General features: G+C 45.5%; 1 protein-coding gene across 2 annotated transcripts in view; it reads right to left on the bottom strand.

The window, feature by feature from the left end:
* Window positions 1-437: 437 nt before the first annotated feature.
* The window catches only part of LOC125970845 (PDZ domain-containing RING finger protein 4), a 63857-nt gene continuing 45088 nt past the window's right edge, over window positions 438-19206 (bottom strand). For both annotated transcript variants that reach the window (XM_049723528.2, XM_049723529.2), the window contains exons 2-8: window positions 9060-9313; window positions 7909-8011; window positions 5550-5648; window positions 4562-4624; window positions 3322-3423; window positions 2750-2878; window positions 438-2494 (exon numbers count right to left, since the gene is read on the bottom strand). In XM_049723528.2, the coding sequence (XP_049579485.1) occupies window positions 1082-2494; window positions 2750-2878; window positions 3322-3423; window positions 4562-4624; window positions 5550-5648; window positions 7909-8011; window positions 9060-9313 (2163 nt within the window). In that variant the 3' untranslated portion in view covers window positions 438-1081. The remainder of the gene's footprint in view (window positions 2495-2749; window positions 2879-3321; window positions 3424-4561; window positions 4625-5549; window positions 5649-7908; window positions 8012-9059; window positions 9314-19206) is intronic.

Raw genomic sequence — 19206 nt, forward strand, 5'->3', positions numbered from 1 at the left:
TGGCTCCAATACACCGAGGACACACCTCACGAGACATGCTAAGAGTTATATTAGTCGTGCTCACCGTCAGCGCTGACATTAAAAATTCAAACTAAGACAACACACTGAGCACCTGTGCGTAACCACGCAAGATGAAGTGGCCGCTCCCTCCTAATGAACATAAAGCCACCCGAGTGGAAGACTATTTTAATTGAAATCTCCTCCAGCTGAACGGCCGGACACGCTGGCAGGAGGCGAGGATGGATGTTCACGCCACCGCTAATTCACTTTTCACATAAGGGGGGGGCGTCCAGAAATTTATGTCAATCCTTCATACCGATTCCACGTGAGCTCCCCTGTCTAAAACTTTTAAAATCTTTTCCAATTAAGTTCAAATTAATAGAAACATGACATTTCTCACAAAACACAAGCAGCAGAGCATCAAAGCTACCCCAAAAGAAGAGAAGATGACAATTTATTGTTATTTATTTTGCAAAGAGCACCATCACATTTTTTTTCCAACTGGCTACACATTTGCCGACTACGCGTTTACGTAAGACCATGGCACACGGACTCGAAACAAAGACAAAGGGATCCATTTCATATATGAAATTTACAAGATTTCCGTTTTTAAGCAATGGAAATAAATTTCAATTTGACTTTATACTTCCAATAAGAAATCCAATCAGCTGAGTCCTGCTCAGTGGCAAACTAAACAATCCAGGGATGGAAAATAATAAAACTAAATTGTGAATTGAATAGGAACCTTTTTGAATCCTTATTTTCTGATTTTCCTCTATTGAATAAATGTCAACATAGATGAACAGATGCTGCCTTTTAAAACATTGCAGGAAAAACAAACATTCACGTCCGAGTTTGTTTGGTTTTGGATGCGACTGGGAAAATAGGCGACGATGTCATCGATCTGTAGAAAAATGTCAAAGGGGGATGCCATAGTGCCACGGATAAACTCTTTACAAAATGCTATCTGGGTGTACAAAGTGTGAAAAATACTCCTATCGTCCTCATAAAAATGCCACATTGAACGAGGCAATTAGATTCATATCACCCAGCACGGGTAGAGAGTTCGCTTTTTTTTTTTTTACACCGTCGTGACCGACAGGAAGGCGTTGTGCACCTGCGCCCCTTCCGGAGCTTTGGTCCCGTGCGTCATCAGCTCTTGGATGGTCATCCAGTTATCCAGGATCTTCTTGTTGCGCTTCTTCATCATCTTCTTGTGACTCAACTCGATGATGCTGGCCTCGCCGCTGCTCTGCGGGTTCTCCTTCAGGCTCTCCAAGCGACTGCGCTGCATGAACTCGCGCCGCTTGCGTTGCTCCTTGGCGCGGACCAGGTGCTGCTTCCTCTCCTCCTTGCTCCAGTAGCGGCCCATCTTCATCTCGCTCATGGCGTCGTCGTCCGTGGTCATGCCGCCGCTGCGTTCCTCCTTGATCTTCAGCGCTCGCTCCCGTAGGATCTTGTCACGCACCGGCCGCTTGGTGACGTAACGCGTGCCGTCGCTGCGGATCTTCACCTTCCATTCCATTTTGGGCTCGTCCAGGAGGAGAGGCGCCGCCTGCGGCTCCTTGTTGCACACGCTGAGCAGGCTGAGCTGGCTCTGGGCGTACTCCACGGCCGAGCGTTGCTGGATCAGCTGCATGTAGCTCTGGTAGTGGCGGGCGTGCGCGGGGATGTTGGTCTGCCGCTGCTGGGAACTGTGCGACGGAGAGAAGTAAGGGATCTGCGTCACCCGGACCTTAGGTTTCCCTCGACTCTGCTCCTCCTCAGGTTGAAGCATCTGGTCCGACTCAGAGGGGTTGCTGTGGTCCGGGCTGCTGCTCTTGCCCAGCAACGGGGCCCGGCAACCCGGGACGGGGCTGGGACTGAGCGAGGGTCCGGCGGCGAGGCTGCTGCGGAGGTTCCTCTGGTTGGTGAGGCTCACCATCCTCTGGAGGGAATGTTCAGGGGAGCGATCCATAGCCAGAGGAGTACTCCGGGAGCTCTCGGCCGTATTATAGGCGCTGGAGCTGTCCTTGTCCGACTTCTCCAGCCGCCCGTTGATGTCCGCCAGTTTGCCTTTGCCGGGCTCCCCCCGAAGGGGACTGGCTGATTGCTGGCCCTTGCGGAGCTTGTGCGCCTGCATGATGTTCTGGCACTCCAGCTCGATACTGCGAAGCTCCTCGTTGAGCATGCGCAGCTCGTGCTGGACTCCGCCCGGTTCGCCCAGGCTGCACTCGATGGTGCTGCGCCGGCTGTAGAAGAGGTCGTACTCGCCGCTGTTGCGGATCTGGCACTTGAGCTCCAGGAGCTGCTGGTAGCGGTCGCCCTCCGCCGCCACGTCCTCGCCGTCGTCCTCATCCTCCGGGTGCCGGTTGTCCCGGAGACACTGCGACAGGCGCCTCTGGATCTGCGCCAGGACGTTACGCTCGGAATTGTCCTGTCTCTCTTTCAGGATCCGCCCCCTGTCCTGATGCTGGGTGAGGGTGGAGCAGGTGGGCTTGTCGTCATCTTCTCGCTGGTAACAAAAACAGACACGCCATTAGCTCCTGATCTCTGTTGCTTTTGCCTCTTAATTGTGAAAAACATAAAATAAATAATATATATTGAACAGGTGGGGCTTCACTTGGGCAGGTGTATTTAATGTTGTGACCTTTGGACCTCGTCAAGGTCACAAGTTATTCCTCATATTCAGTCTTCATTTTTCATGGAGATGATCAAATAAAACACAGAGCAGAGTCAGTCATGCAGTCGCCCGGAGTGTGTGTCCAACCTGTCCGCTCTCTTGTTCCTCCTGGAAGGCGGCCAACTCCATCTCCTCGCGCCGCTGTTCCTCCAGCATTTCCATCTTGAGCTGCTCCAGGAACTCGCTGTGTTCATCATCCAGCCAGGCCTCCTCCAGCTGCAGACGGAGGAAATTGTTATTTATGCGCCGACGTCAAAAACAAAATAGTTGCCAACGTTCTGTTGGGATTAACCGGCGACATAATGAGATAGCGTTTGCCTCCGTGTCGTCCATCCATTCCCACTGGATCAGAACCATCCGCATTCTCAAATTTATGACAGAGCAATGCTTTTTAATTAGAAATGGCTGGCGGCTCAGCTGCACTGCGGCACGTGTCCTTCCGCTCATTCGGCCGCGGGCCTGAATGAACCCCGTGCGGCATTAGCGTGCCATTAGCTTTTATTGCTTAGCGTCGGAAGTCAATTACAGTAGCTTGATGAGGTGTGGCTCACTGGTGGCTTCCAAGAGTGGTCTTGGCGTGGAGAAAAAGGGAGGGTACACCACTCCGCACCGATGAGCTTGACCCTAAACATCTTTGTCGGTGCGGCTTGCTTTCTCACCTGCATCTCGGGCCTGGCCACCAGCAAGACGATGCTGCGGCACTCTTCGTTGGAGAGCGCAGCCATGGCCTCCTCTCGGTCCTGCACATCCTGCCCATTAATCTGAAGATGACAAGCAAAGTGGATTAGAGCCAGACAAAAGGTGTACACGGGCGCATATCGTAGTTACACACGCAAAAAGAGGTCAGCTCATCTGCAATAAAAAGCCTCCGGCACAACAACACGGCGGCGGCGGCGGCGGTTATTATGAATGGGACGGCGAGACGGGGCCATACATACATCTCGCCGTACAATTAACTGGCCACTGACAGCGAGCGTCCATCTTTCCGCCGGCCTGACTAATGGCGCTGTCATCGACGGATAATGGCGCCGGTGTACACGTAAACAACCCCCTCAACTCCCACTTCTGGATCAGATCAATCCACCAACACCACTGAACAATTAGAGACAACTGTTTGGTGGTGGGATGTGGTGTCAGGAGTTTTACATTAATAAATGAAAATTGAGAAAGTGTCTAACGTCAATAATGTAATGAGATGAGGATCGCTTCAAAAAAGTTGTGCGTTAACAAGAAAATAATAAAGTCGGGATGTTTCGAGAAAATCAATTTAGAGGAAAAACTTGCAGAATAAAGTTGTAATTTGTTGTTTTGAAGTTTGATCAATAAATACAAGATAGAAAAATGTGTAAATTAATTAATAAAGAAAATAAGAAAATTAATAAATAAATAATAGAAGAAAATAAATACGAAAATAAAGAAATACTGATATATACTATGATGTTTCAGAAAAAAAAAATCCACCTGTTGTGAAATGTAGCTCACCCTTAAATCATCAATATTTCCAAATTGTAATTTTCCCTATTTAGAAGACGAGTAACAACCGTTCTGTTCGACACAACTCGAATCCTTTTCGCTGCCTCCAAGTGGCCAAAGCAAATCAGTGCACGATGCAACTACTTGGCCAACTTGGGGATTCAACACGTGACGTCAAGCCTCTCAACTCTCCCACGAGCTGCAGCACAGCAACCATCCAGAATAAAAAAAAATAAAAAAAATAAGCTGTTGTTGCTGAGTCTGTAAGTAAAACAGCCACGGGGGCTTTTCTCACCTTTTAACAGTCACAGTGGGTGGAAAGATCCCCCCTTTAATGTGCAGCCATTAAAAATGAATGGGGGTACTTCATGCTGGGGGACAGCGGTGGACTGTGATCAATCCCCCCCCCCCCTCCCCCCACCTTACCTGTAATATGCGGTCCCCCTCTCGGATGCGACCGTCTTTGGCGGCGATGCTGTTGGGACAAATCTGCAAAAGGAGAGCAAAGTTCTGATTTAACAAAAAAAAAATGTACCAAGAATTGAATTACAATGTCACAAAAAAATGCTCGAAAACTGCCCAAAAAAGTTTTCCATTAAGGAAGATAAAAAAAGTGAACGTTGGAAATCAACAGTGTGGAATTAGCGAGACACTTTGATGATTTCTTTTAGAGATGGCTCTGAATCTCTGAGTGAATCCAAAAAAAAAAAAAAAAAACTTTTAAGTGCAGCGCCTAAATTATTCACAAGCTGTGTGTTTCACTTTGTTGTTTTGGTTTCCAAAATGGACGAGAGGGCAACACCTCTCATAGACGGTGACATTCAGCCACTTCATCGAAATGCAGCACACTCGTCTTGAACCGAATCAACTCCCACCACCACCTCTCGCCAACAAACGCTGCCAGTAGCTGTCGAGCATAAATTTATATTCCGCTCGGCTTTCAACTTCAAACGAATCGGAGACAAAAGTTAAGAGAAATGGAGGCAAGAGGACTGCAACATGTGAAAGAGAGTCTGTGTGCTCATCTCGGGCTAAAAGAAAAACCCTTGAAGGTAGTTACCTTGATGGTACTCATCATTGTCATAGTTAAAGATATTGTTTTTAAAAAAAAAAAAAAAAAGTCACAAGATACACAAGTCTATCTTTATAAAATGACTCTTAGTTTTCAGTACCGAAACTAAGTATTGCTAGCACTACTATTTTTGATACATAAAATTTCCTATAAATCCTGATATAGTATTTTGAACTAACATGAATTTATTAGATTTTTCCAATTTTTTCAAAATATACTTGTTTTCTATCAAACATACGATACAATAATTTTTAAGAAAATAACAGTATCGTCGTGAGTACCGATACCTTAAAATAAGGCCCGATACCAAAACCTGGTATCGGTATTTTGACGTGTTCTCACCTCGCTGACATAGATGGCAACGTCCTCTTCTTCATCCGTCCTGTAGCACAGAGTCAGCCCCAGCTTTTCTTGACTGCTGAGTCGGCACAATTCCACTTCCTGTATCGAGGAGAGGGGATGAAATGTTGCCGTGGGCGTTGTACAGATAAAAGAAATTGCGGTTCTTCGTCAATTCTTTGAGCTTGTTTTAACTGCGACTTTAATCGATCCTTCCGGCACTTTACAAAGGCCTACATGTGAAAAGAAATCGGTACATAATCGTCATCAAACATAAACCAATTAAATAATAAAACGACAGTTTTTCAACAGTATTCTCTTGAAATGATTTTTTGATCAAAGTGGCATGAGCAAGTATCGGTACCAACAGTAGTCAAATATTTGCTTTAAAGAACCACGGCACAGAAGATCAAACAAAACGGCAAGATTGATTCCTCAAGTTCAAGCAGAAAATTCTGCCTAAACTTTGAACGTACTAGAAGGCAAAGTTGCCTCTGACTTTCAGGAGTCGGAAGGCGTTTGATCATGAGAGACGCTTCTCATGCGTGGGGAATTGAAATGTCACAGGAGATTTTTTTTTTTTTCTTCTTCTTCCCCAAGTCGGCACCAAATATAGAGCATCAAACCATAAATACGATCAAATTATGCTAATTCGGGCGGGGGTACATGCGGAATACGCCGTACTAAATAATTCCTCGTTTCCCCCCGGTGAGGCATCAACAAACGATTGACTTCCATGAGGCACACATCTGCATCGAGCCCTCATTGGGGTTCCGACATTTTTGCCCGCCCCGTGCCTGCGCCAATCAAATCTAAAATATAAAAACAAGCCGACGCCCAGCAGGCTGCCCAAGAAAACAAAACCAGTCGTTTAACATTCTAACAAAGTGCAGCAGTGAAAGCGCTTTTTTCTTTTGAAAATCCAAATTTGTTTTTTAACTTCCCAGTAGGGGAAGAGCCCACAGCACAGAGATAAGAGCCGACAGTAAATTAATGGCGGCGGTGGCGTAATGTACAGCGCAAAGTGTCGTCCCCGCCATCAAGGCGCGCTGTGGGCTGTCATCGTAATGGCGCCTTTGATTAGCCGTAATTGAAAAAGCAGCCACAAATGCACCCAGACTGCCAGATTTCCTCCCTCATGATGGTCAGGTCTCATTTTACCGCTCCTCTCCAAATATCAAACAAAATATATCCAACGTTAACGCACGGGGCCTCATTTGCTAGAACAGTTCTCAACACATCAACGATAATAAAAGCTAAAGAGACATCAATTATTGCCGTAGTTTATCTCCTCCCGGTGATTAATTACTAACGGCAGCTCGTGATCACTCGGCAAGTTTAGCGTGTGAATAAGTGAGAGCTCATGGAGAGCTATTTATTTAACTGCGCGGTTTATTGTTGTGATCGTAGCAACGTAGCGCTGTGCTAACATACTCCATTTTGGATTCTGCCTTTCGGGGTTGCTTTCCTAATGAATTGGTGATCATTTCCCGGATTGAAAACATAACGGCTTGTTTTTTGAGTCAAACGAAAACTGCATCTAAGGCCGCAGAGAGGTCAAGTGAGATCTCGATGTCCACTTCTAAGAAGAACAAATGGGTGCAGGATTGGGAGCGAACAATTTTAACTCGTGTGGGGAATTGCACTGATGGAAACATGGCCGGGCCGCAAAGGTGAATTGGATTTCAATGGTTCCTTGGTAAAGTGGCGACGACACGCTCTTCTCGAGTGACACCTCCGAGTAAAGTCATTTTAAAGGAACGTCTTCCCGATGTCCACGGGGGACGAACGGACGGACATTGACGGGTTTTAACAGGCAACAGAGCCCGCCGAGTGTAATCGGATTTGTAAAATCGCAACGAGGGGTACAGAAAGCCTTTCATATTCTGCATTGTATGCTAGCAATGTGTCACGCTGATCCGAGCGTGCGCGCAAATCTCTTTGCCGCGCCGCCGGGCTCGGTGGGTGGGAGCGTTCAGAGCTACTAATTCAAACGCAACAAACAAAGATGGAGGTGAGGCAGGCTGTCACCAGGCTTTGTGCGCTAACATGGCGATGACTTGGGATACTAAAAAAAAAAAAAAAATGTCAGCCTTGAGTGTTTATCACTATGGAAACGGGGGACTGCCAATGTGGAATAAACAGTTTTGACTGGGAAAACACTTTGGAACGTATGTAACCAAACAAATCAATTCTAAACACCATTATTTAAAATAAATAAATAATTTTAATAAATACATTTAGGTCCAGAAAGTATAAACCCCTGCTTCTGTGACTTTTTTAATCGCAAAAATGACGATTATTGTAAAATCGTATCCGAATCGATCGACTGCAAATATCGTGTCGTAATCGGAATCGTTACCTCATACTCCAACTCTTGCGTCCTGTCGGCGTCGACCGGAAGCGGCGAGAGGTAGTCGGTGCCTTCGTAGTAATCCTGCTCCATGGTGTGAAGGGAGTGACAGCTGTCAGGGGGGGGCAAACACAAAGAGGCGGAGCTAAGTTACATCCTCTGGTTCATTCTCTTTCAAAGCACTTCAACAGCAAGCGGTGACAGGATTTCCCATCGCCTTTGTCTCGGCTGCAATCCGCCGAAGAAAGACGCCGTAGTGCTTGAGTGTGCACGATAAAAGTCAAGCCGCTCGCTAATAACAGCTCATTCCCGTCATTTGCCTGCTGCTCTTGACTGACAAGCGCCCGCCCCCTCTTGCACACACTCATTGTGCAGCAAGTCTATTATCATGCCAGGCAGCATCAGGACCACACAAGATAAGAAAAAAAAAATCTCAAGTGGACTACACGAATCGGAGCATTCCAAAAACAACATGTCTTCTTACTGGAACTAGACTTGTCGCAAAGCCGCCATGTTGAAAACTATCTCTGGCAGCAGTTGCGAGGAACGTAATCAGGCGTGACACAACATTTGTCATATCTATCGTATTGAATTCCGCACTTGATGGTAGAGATGAAAGAGTGAGTTTAATGGGGCGCATTGATTACATTTGCACTCGGGGCTGCCAGTTGCCCGTTTCAATGTGTTGCCCAGTTTTTATTTATTTATTATTTTTTTTTACGAGCCCATTTACTTTAATCACCCAGTAAACCTTCGATGAGTCTAAATGGGCCTTCTTGCTATAATTGCCAACAAGGTCCCGTAGGGGATTTTGTATTTGCGCGATACATTCAAGTGTCAATAAGCAACGATTTCGGGGCGAATAATTACTCGCGTCTGTAAAAAAAAAAATTAGAAAAAACAAAAAGAAAAGTTTTCTGTTGTTCCATCCTCAGGAGATGAAACCTACTTTTTAAAATATGCTAAACTTTTCCCCTTTGCTGCTTTGTGATGTGCAGAACACAAAATCAAAGTGACACCGAGGGAAATAACGACTCTTGTTTCTGTTTTTGTTTTTCAAAGAGAACCTTTTGTTGATACGCTTGATGCAAATATTCCTGTCATTAATTCCGCTGCTCCCAAGTATAGTTCCGAGTGTTCGAACTTGTCCGAACGCTCACCTGTCGCTGAGCAAGAAAGGACAGACGTCAGGCACGGGAGGCGTCGTAGGCCGCAGCTTTGCCAGCGCCACGATGTGTTCGAAGGTGATGTCGGTCTGAGTGCACACATCCACCACATGGATTTCCTGAGGCGGGCCGTGGGGTCGGCCGCTGGGGGTCCGCCGGATGACTTGGACCACGACGGGGTCCTTGGCGGGGAGGAAGCTCTCCAACGTCTCCTCATGGCTGGACTTGGACAGCTCTTTACCATTGACCTGAAGAGAAACGGAAAATCATGAGACCATCCATCCATCTTGGGAACCAAAAATAATAATCTTGCATCTTCTTCTGGAATGGGCTCACTAGACTTTATTGATAGCTCAAAGTGGTAGCAAGAGAATTCTGAAGTTTCGTGACGTTGTCTGTCTACATGTGTTGCTGCACCGTTTGTGCTCAAATAACATTTTCTCGTTTGATTATTTATAGAACTCCAAGCACGGCAGGGCATGCAAAAACCCATTTGACACTACAGCACGATGGAGCTCTTCAAAGCCTCACACGCTCTTCAATCCATCTTCCTTAAATCCCTCCTATCTCCATGAAAGGAGCAGAATTTTCCGGCAGACTGAAGACTATTTGCGCTACAGCTGGCACGAGTAAAGAAAATCATCGCTTCATTTAGCCGCGGCAATTTCTCCGGAAGAGACGCCGGGTGGATGTGAAAGTGAAGATGATCATTTAGATAAAGGATGGAGAGGAATAATCACTTTTTATGTATTTTAATTAGACCTGCTCAACTAAAGTTAGGATAAAAGTCCACATAAAATGTTCATATTACAGGCTCCAGCTCACCGCAGCAAGTAAGCAGGGTAGAAAATGGATGGATCATCACTGCGCGTAAAAAGGGAGGAAAGTACTTGTGACAAAACGCTTACTGCCCCCCCCCAAAACTGCAATGCAATGTTAATGGCTCAAAGAATTTTGTGTGATTCCTAAAAAGTGGTGATTTTGGAAATGAAGACTCAACTGCCAAATACACAGCACAAACTCAAAATAAAAATTCAAAAAAAAAAAAAAAAATGCAAATGTCAAACTGATCAAAATGTCTGACAGCTAACATTAGCGGCTAACGCTCTATCCGCGAGCCACTTAGCCTAGCTAACCTTGTAACATTATCAAAAATGGTGGATATTTTTAAAATCTTAACCTTACATTCGTTAACTAAAAGAATAAATTGAAGAGGGCCTTCAGTATTTGATGAGCGCAGCGTTTTGAAAACAAGTTAACAAGACTGGTTTGGCAGGGGAAAAAAAATACCCCTGCTCCTTGGCGGAATAATTACCTGTCTGTATCGTCAGTAAGCACCCCCCCTCCCGACAAATCATATTCAACTCCCTCAGCTGCGGTGCTCCGGCCCTGACCTTTATTTGTAGTGATGCTGCATTAATCACCCGAGCAGCAGATAAACTGGGTCAGCCACTCCAGCAATGTGGAGCAACAACATAGCAGCATCTTTCATTAGCGCTACTTTTTAGCCACTCAGCATTTCTTCACAATGCAAAATATGGGTTAAGTAAAATGAGGCGCTTTCACAATTCAAGGCGCATGACAGTCACCTTGCAGACCTGCAGAAATATTATCCCAACGCTCCCCTGGGAGAACCCGACTCCCGTGCTTGGGGCTCTTCGCTAGTCCCGGCATCAGGTGCTGCTTTATTTATTTATTTTTTTGAAATCCTCTGTACCCTTGCGTGCCAGATGGAACAATAATCCCCAATCAACACATGAATAATAAGTGGCCTTAAGTACTGCACGAGGCAATCCGATGGCGGATGTCAGTCGAGCAAACGCACACGAGCCCACACAGATTCTCCCTCGGCTAATATGAGCGATTTAAAAAAAGATTTGTGTCTTGCAGGTTTTTGCTGTTGATGCACAACTTAAGCCACATACCTCATCCCCTTCTTCTTCCATTCATAAGCTCATGCAGGCAATAAAGCAGCTGTTGCGTTGATCGAGTGCAGATGCTTAATGGCTTGAAGTCTTCCATATGCGGAGTCAACTTATCCAATCGGTCCGGAACCAAACAATTATTCACCACAAAGTCATTTGGCAACACGGACGAACCAGCAGAGGATCAGGCGTCTGAATGGAGCAGCGAGGCCAAGACGCATCTGCTGGCGAGAACATCCAACAGCTGTGGCCTGAAGCGGCTTTTCCGCTCAAGGCAGAACAACTGCAAGCCACGCCAAGGGGAAATTCGGGAGAGTAACTTGAGCTTAGTAGAGGAAATCCCTTTTCTGCAAACAAAGGCGCGAACAATTTGGCGAACTAAAGCTGCTCATGCCGTTTTCACCTTACCACCTGAATCGGAAAAGCCGCGCAGGACAAGGATGGATGGACTTGCCGCGGATGTAACGGATTGCGTAGCACTGTACACGAATAACTCCTCATCAGAGAGCCAAGGCACAATACAGTGACAGAGGCAGTGAAATGTATCCAGTTCATCTCCCGAGATGTCAACAGAAGCCACGGCGGACGCCGCCCGGCCCTGCGTTCGCTTGTCAAGAAGCGCCGACACAGCCGTCAGCTGGCGAAGGATCGCTGATGGAAGTGATTGATGGACTCGTTCTGTGCGGCGGCTTGGGGCGCAAGACTCAGCCAGTCCATTAGCTTTTAATGCTCGCGAATTAACTGCATATATTACTTTACGGCTTTGAATACTAATTAATTGTTTTCAAGGTGCAGGAGGGCGGGGACTCGGCCGCAATTGGAACGAATGAAGCAAGGTCATCGTTATTCACAACCAAACAAGGCTACAGCGGCGTTCGTTTTAGCCAACCAGCGTGACCTTGACTTTGTCTTTTAGTATCTTTACTCAAAATATATCCACATTACACTCAACACACCCGAAGCTTCCGTGTGTCGGCACCTGCTGCGTGAGTGGCGGCCTGCCGAGTGCTAAGTGAACGCAGGCAGATGGAGGAAGTCGAACATGTAGGTCAGCCAGCCTCGGGAGTGCGGCGCTTACACGCCAGCTTTTCCTCTTTTTAAGAGGAAGAAGGGGGAAATAAAAGGCCAACATGACCCCTAAGTGTAACCATTAGCCCTCACATGAAGACAGCTAAATGCTAACCGGCGAGTGAAATGCTAATACGCTAGAAACGGCTTCGTAAATCTTTCGAATGTAAACTTTCAAACTCTGAGATAAACAAGCTAACCATTGGTCCTAAAAATCAATTGACTGACTCCAGCAAGGGAACCAATGAATGGAAAATGCACCGGGCCTTTCTCAGACCGTTTCTTTCGACTCATTCCGACACATTTCATCCCATAAATGTGTCTGGAAGGAAGCCAAAGTAACGACCGTGCCACCGAAGCCCGAGCGCTCGGCTGTCACGCAGCCGAACGAATGGCGCATCGCGACGAGCTTAGCATCCAAAGCCCTCTGAGGTTGCAGATGTTTTTGTTTCGCCACGCTTCATTTGTTTCCGTATTTGGTGGCCTTTCATTTGGGGAATGGCAGCATATAGATAAGAGCCAATGAGAGGCTGGAGATAAAGTTGCACAAAAGCAGGAGGACGGAGATATTTATATGCGGTGTGTCCGGAAGCTCCCGGGAAAGCTTTGGGAGTATTCATCTGCCTCAGACGCGTCGTCCCACAGCCACTCGCATCTACTCGGAGAATAAACAAGCCTAATACTTTCGGGAGCGCATTGTAGCAAAAATAACCGTTCCCAATTTGCCTCGCTATCGTCTGGTTGTTTTTCCCAGCTGAGTCTGAGCGGCAACGGAGCGGAGAAGAAGCAACACGCTCTCCCTCCAGCTCGCACGAGAAGTCAAAAGAATCAACCTGTTTTCCATTCCGCCCTTGAACATCAAACTCAAGTTGCATTCAGAAACACAAACAAATGATTGGCGGGCGAAAAGTTTCGAGTGTAACCCTCCTTTTAGTTGTGAAAAGTTTTAGCTGAGCGTTTTAGCTTAGCGTTTTAGCTTAGCGCTAATAAAAATGGATTGCTAGGCCCCAAAATGGCTCCAAATTGTATTTGGGAAAACACACAAGTCTTTTTCATTCCCTCCCCTGTTTTGTTTCCTCGTCACACTCAAATATCTCATTTTGATAATAGGTGTCAGGATGAAGCACGGCCCGCTAGCTCTTATGACTGCATAAATCACTCTCACGCAGTCAGCGGAGAAACGCTCCAGCGACATGAAACCGAGAGCGTCGGACGCTAGGGAAAGCTGACAAAGCCGCCGACATCTCAACACAAACCAATATATGAGCCCCACTTGAACCCCTCCAACCACATAAAACACACTCCCGCGGGGCAGCCCGGGTTATTTTCACATTTAAAAGCTCCGCGCTAGGCTGCTAGCGCCGTTTTCAACCAGCAGAAGATTTGATGAATTCTGCCAATTTTCTTCCCAGAGCACCAATCTTCAGGATGGAGTGAGCCGCACCTTCAACATGTATCACCTTTTTCCAACCGGCCGCCTTTGTGGGTTGTTTTTACTATCCAATCGCTTGGCGCAAAGATGGCTGTTGTAAAAAAAAATAAAAAATAAACTTGAGCATTTATTTTTTGTGCTATATCTGCAGAGCAGGATGGCGATGGTTATGGACAGATTGTAAACAACACTCACTTGTACCGGTCATCTCTCAAGCTAGCATTTATTTATTTCATTTAGTCGACCCTAAATGCAAGTGACGTACGCAATCTTCATCTAATCGCATTTTCCCAAGCAGCCTTAATGCGATGCCTTCCCCACAACGATTTAAAAATATTCTCCGGCGTGTTAGGTCGGAGTACAGCAAGATGGGGAGTGGAGGAAATTGACATGCAAAGATATTCATGAGCATCCACCGATCTTCTGCTTCATCCTGGTCACAAACGGCTTATTGCTCAATGAAGGGGAATGGGTGGATTGGGAAATCTTATGGCGGGTTTCAACTGGTGGGGGAGTGCCAAGTTAATAAGCTTGCTCAAGGTTAATGGTACATGAGGGGTATATTTGTTGGGGAGATTTCGAGAGGCTCATTTAATCTTTGCACTTTTAACTATAAAAATATCACATGGTGTTTTAGTGTGGAATGGAGGAGAAAATCAAATTAGGGCCAAAGTTTTTAATTACTGCTGATTGGTGAAGGGGCACCGGGTGCAGATGTGCATATCGACATTGTGACGACTAATGGTGCCGGATCGCCATTTAAAATACTGAGAGCAAGACGATGAAATGCAAAATTTCCTTGTTAATCCCGCCATCTTTAAAAAAAAAATAAATCCCACGGGGTTCCGAAGGCGAGGCGACACAGGTGGCAGATGGCAAATGAGTTGTGTCACCGACATCCGGGGACGGTCCCCGTGTGGTGGTCCTGGGTATGATCCCCTTTTATTGCTCTATGCTCAAGATGGCAGATGAGGCAATTAAAAGTGGATAAGCACTATTTACACACTTCCAGACGCAATGGTGAGCACAACAAAGACAACTCCTCCCCAGTCCTTCCCCCCTGCCAACGGGGTGTGAGGGAAGGGAGTGGCGGCTGGCTAACTAGCGAGGCTAACCGCTATTTTCATCCGAAACCCATCTTATTTTTCCTACTTTTTGATTGTGTTGCCTTATGAGCCAGAGCTAATTGGAAGTTGAGATGCAAAAAACAAGATTTCATTTATTCAACCTCAAGCTTTAAAAGGTTGTTGTGGAGTCAAGTCATCATAATTGTATTATTTTTGTATAATAGTATGATCAAGTCTTTTTTATTGACCATCATCACCTATTTGGAAAAATCATCTGAGCATTTGGAATGCAATCATGGAAAGTGTAATTTTCTACCTAAGTTGATGCCAGACTGCCCACATTTATTGACAAAGGTAAAAAAAAAAATTAAACTATAATTCAGCACTTCCCATCTGTCCACTATAACCATTTGAAATTTGGTACTGCCCCTAGGAGTAGTTTTTTATAGGACGGCTGGTGGAAATTGCCAAATTTGAAAATTACAAATTCAAATCAGCCTAACATCCTGTTTCTCCGCGATCGTAATTTGGTCAGATTTTTGTCATTAACCAAAATATGGTGACTCTGAAAAGCAAACTAATTTGCATATTGCGGCTCGGTAACCCGCTGCAAGTATGACAACCATCAGGACAATGGCGGTTTGGATGTTTTGAAACTTATTATGATTTTCATCTGCCACTTTTGCAGACTAATAATCAAGACACAATTATTTCCTTCACAAAATTGTGACAATGAAACGAAATGTTACTCGATGGTAAGAATGTTCCATCAACAAGATCCAAAGTTGGCACCAAGTAAATAGAAATTCTTAGAATAGATCAAACCCCTGACCGCAAATATTGACAAACGGCAATCTTTGTCACGCTCATGTCGAACAAAAAAACGACTTTACGATGTCTCTGTAAGAATGATAGAAAAAAAAGAAGAGCTACAAAGTGGTTTTAAAGATCCAAACTTTGGTGGCATTCACAAGAGGACATTGATGAAGCTGCTGTCCCTGATCTTTTCCTCGTAACAAGCCGTGGCACAATGCGCGATTAAAACCAAGGACATTATCTTCCGAGTGGGATCGCCGGTGTAATCAATCTGCCTCCAGGCACCCTGATGGGTCTCTCGTGAGAAGGAGAAAAAAAAAAAAGTCTCTTGCGAGAGGAGAAGAGGTTGCCAGAGTGGTTGTAGTCGTTTCTCTCTTTCCAGTCTTACTGAGCCTTCCTCAGTTAATAAACAAAAGCAAGCGAGATGAAATTGTCGGTAATTCTTTGCTTCGTGCTGTGTCCTGATTACACAGTTGGAAGAAAGACATGATGAGTAGAATGAGAATGAGAGGAAGAGCCACTTTATTAGATAAATAGCAAGCTGTGATTTCATCACACCAGAGATGCCTTTGATTGTGGAACTCAAGTCAATCTTTTTGAGTTGATTGATTGATGATGATCTCCAAGATCCTTGAGGGGATTTTAGTAGGAAGAGTTTTTGTCCGATCATGATAGATGAACAATCTCCTCCTTGTTTGACTTGGACAAGGAAATCAAAGCTGGTCGACGTGCGAGTGACAACTGTCAAGGCAGACAAGAAAAGGATTTTATTGGCCATCACTGGCGTAAAATCCAACTGGCGTGACAACAGTGCGCCTTCTGATGATAGCAAACACTGTCCGCCACGCCAGTATGCTCAGAATTTAATGAAACACCTGTCGGGATGCGTTTTCACCACCTGAAGCTTTGTGCGGCAAATGAGCTGCAACATTACCTTTTTTTTTTTTTTTGACCACCTGCTGCATGCTAGCAATGTGTGCAAAAAAAAAAATTGAAACCACGAGTTTTTATTACAATTGCCTGGAGCAGAACTTGGTATCTGCCAAGTGTGTGTTGAGCCTAATTGGAAGAAAGTTCTGGCTTTGAATAATTTCAAAGTCTTTCTAAGACCAGGCTGAAAGCAAACCAAGACGGTAGAAGAATAGGAATTGATTTTGGAGAGGCCTGATCTTCTTCTGAATTTGTCAGAAAAGGCTTCAACGGCCATGTACTCAATTGTTTTGGCATAATTTAAATTATTTAATTAATTAATAATAATAATAATAATATAAATAATAATAAATAATTCAATGAACAATAAATAATCTTCGGAGATTCCAACGGACCTCTTCATTTCTTCTCCCACTCATTCCATTTATTCTTCCGCTGCGGCACGAACTCGTTCGTTCATTAGCATCAGTATCGTAGCAACGGGGACTCATTGGGACTCGCGAGGACCCCCAGTATAATTCCCATGTGCCACTCCTGTGATTGACAGGTGAGCCAGACCAGTCTTCTGTTGTAAATCACAAAATAAACAGCAGAAGATGCTCGGAAGTTCCTCTTGAGTGATTCCGCTCGAAATGTTGCTGAACATATTGAGCCGATGGATGCGATCCAGGGCGGCACTATTTTCAGATTCCGACAAGTGTGTTTGCATCTGATGGGGAACATGCTAACATATGCGTGCGTGGCAGCAAGCGTCTTCACGCTGGATCCAGAAGGTAAACTCGCATCAAATTATTAGTGCAGCGGCACGACGGGGAATATCGTCCTCTACTCCACCGTTCATCCCGGGGTAGATTTATGACAGTGCGATTGCTCCTGCGCATAATTAGTATTGTTGGACCGGGCTTTCTCCAGACTGCTGCAAGGCCAAGATTAAAATGTAATCAGCTGTTCAACTGCCACGTTTTGAATCCCGTGAGAGCGTAAACGGACTCCAGACGCCCGCAACTGGACCGGACGGTGTTTCCTATCTGTCCTCAAGGACATCGGTTGGACAGGGTAAATAGAATCTCTTGGCAGAGAGGAATGACAGCTGTTCTGGCACGGAGCGCAAGGTATGGGGGGTAATGACGCCAAGGAAAAACTAGAAGACCAGGCGAAGACGGGGCCTGAGGGATTTAAAGCCGTGTTCAAACAAATAGCGCTTCTGGGAAAAAAAAAAAATGTCTGGCAAATTGGCATACTCATGGGAACAACGTGACAACCTGACCCGATTCTGAACAAACTCCTAAAATCACTTCATTAGCGATGAACTATTGTAGCATGCTAACGTTTCAGGAAGAATACGACCATTTCAATCATGCTCGAAAGTTTGCCGACTGTGAAGAGGAAGTCAGGCGTGTCGGACGTCGGTTTGTTTCGCTTCGACGGATCGTGGCTGAAGGTGATGGGAGTGACTGAGCAAAAGATGTTTTTCCACGAACAAAGTGGAATTGAGTCTGGAATATTTGGGTCAAGAGTGGAGGAAGAAAAGCAGAGATGAAGACTTTATCTGTAATCACCTTCTAAAACTTTCCTCGCTGTCCTAATAGTTTGCAAAGTGTTGTAAGCCGTTTTATCTTGTAAGCTTTAATTGCGCCGCACCTCCCGCCAAGAGTAAAAACGATTAATCACTCGGAAGTAGAGCAACTGCGGTCCTCGCCGCAAACACAAGCTCTGAAACCAGAACCCGCCACCTGAGAAAGGTGGACATGCCGGCTAACGGCGGGGTACGTGGAAAAATGGAAGTTTTGTTTTTGTTGCATGTCCACATTTGGCAGGAGATGGCGTTGGTTCAGGCGGCCCGCTTGGCAGGGATGACCGCTCCACGTGGAGCCAATGTAACACGAGAATGAGACCAAATGGCTCTCGCCATTGGAAAGCAAAGAGGGCAGACTGCTGAGGGCATCTGCTCAGGGTTTCTAATTTGATGAGCTCAATTGCTTGGCAACGCAGCGTGTGCTCAACTGTGCTTCTCTGATAAACATTTTCGCAAGTTGGAAACAGGCGCTAAACAGAAACAATTAGCCAGACTCATAAAATATGAACCATATTGCAAGTGGAAATGAAGCCGTGTTTAAAAAAAAGCACAAACACGCGACGGTGTCATGACAAACGCTAATTGGTCCCAAACAGCAGAGGGGGCAACCTGTTAAAGCTCGCTCACATCTGGTATGCCGACTTTCCACGCTCGCGGTTTTGCACATTTCATTCTCTGCCAAACGGCAACATTTAGCGAGGGGAGCGTGACAGCTCAGTGGGCGGGGAAAAAGGGGGAGTCCATATGGACATGGTATGATGAGTTTCAGGACGTAATTAAGCGTCTCTCCGCGGAGTTCTTCACCCGCTGATGAAGAGACACTTGCGGCATGAGGGAATCCAGAGACACCTGGAGGGGGAGGGGAGGGGCGGAGCTCATTTCTGACAAAGACTTCAGTCTTCGTGGAGTTTCTTTCACAACCATGATGTGTATAGATAGTAACAGGAGAGGACAATCTGTTAATATAAAATGAAATATGCTATAAATATATCTAAATTATAATAATAAATATAAAAAGACAAATCAGATGCTTTCTTTCAGTCGCCATCTTCAGATTCTACACTATGACTTTGAGTGTGTTTGGCTTTGTTGCTGAGTTACGTGGGTGTGAGTGAATGAGTGTATGACTACGCTTACCATACGTGGTTTTTTTTTCTTACTATTTTTCAATAAAATTATTGAAAATGCATCGGCAGTTGTGTACGGCATATCCTTGACCACATGTGGAAGAATTACAATACATTCCAACTAGCGGTTTTAAGCTAGTTTGATTTAGCTAACGATGTTTACGTCATTGTGTTAGCATCCAGTTTCAACATGCTGCCTA

Source organism: Syngnathus scovelli, chromosome 6 (genome assembly GCF_024217435.2).
Source record: "Syngnathus scovelli strain Florida chromosome 6, RoL_Ssco_1.2, whole genome shotgun sequence".
NCBI classification, from domain to species: Eukaryota; Metazoa; Chordata; class Actinopteri; order Syngnathiformes; family Syngnathidae; genus Syngnathus; species Syngnathus scovelli.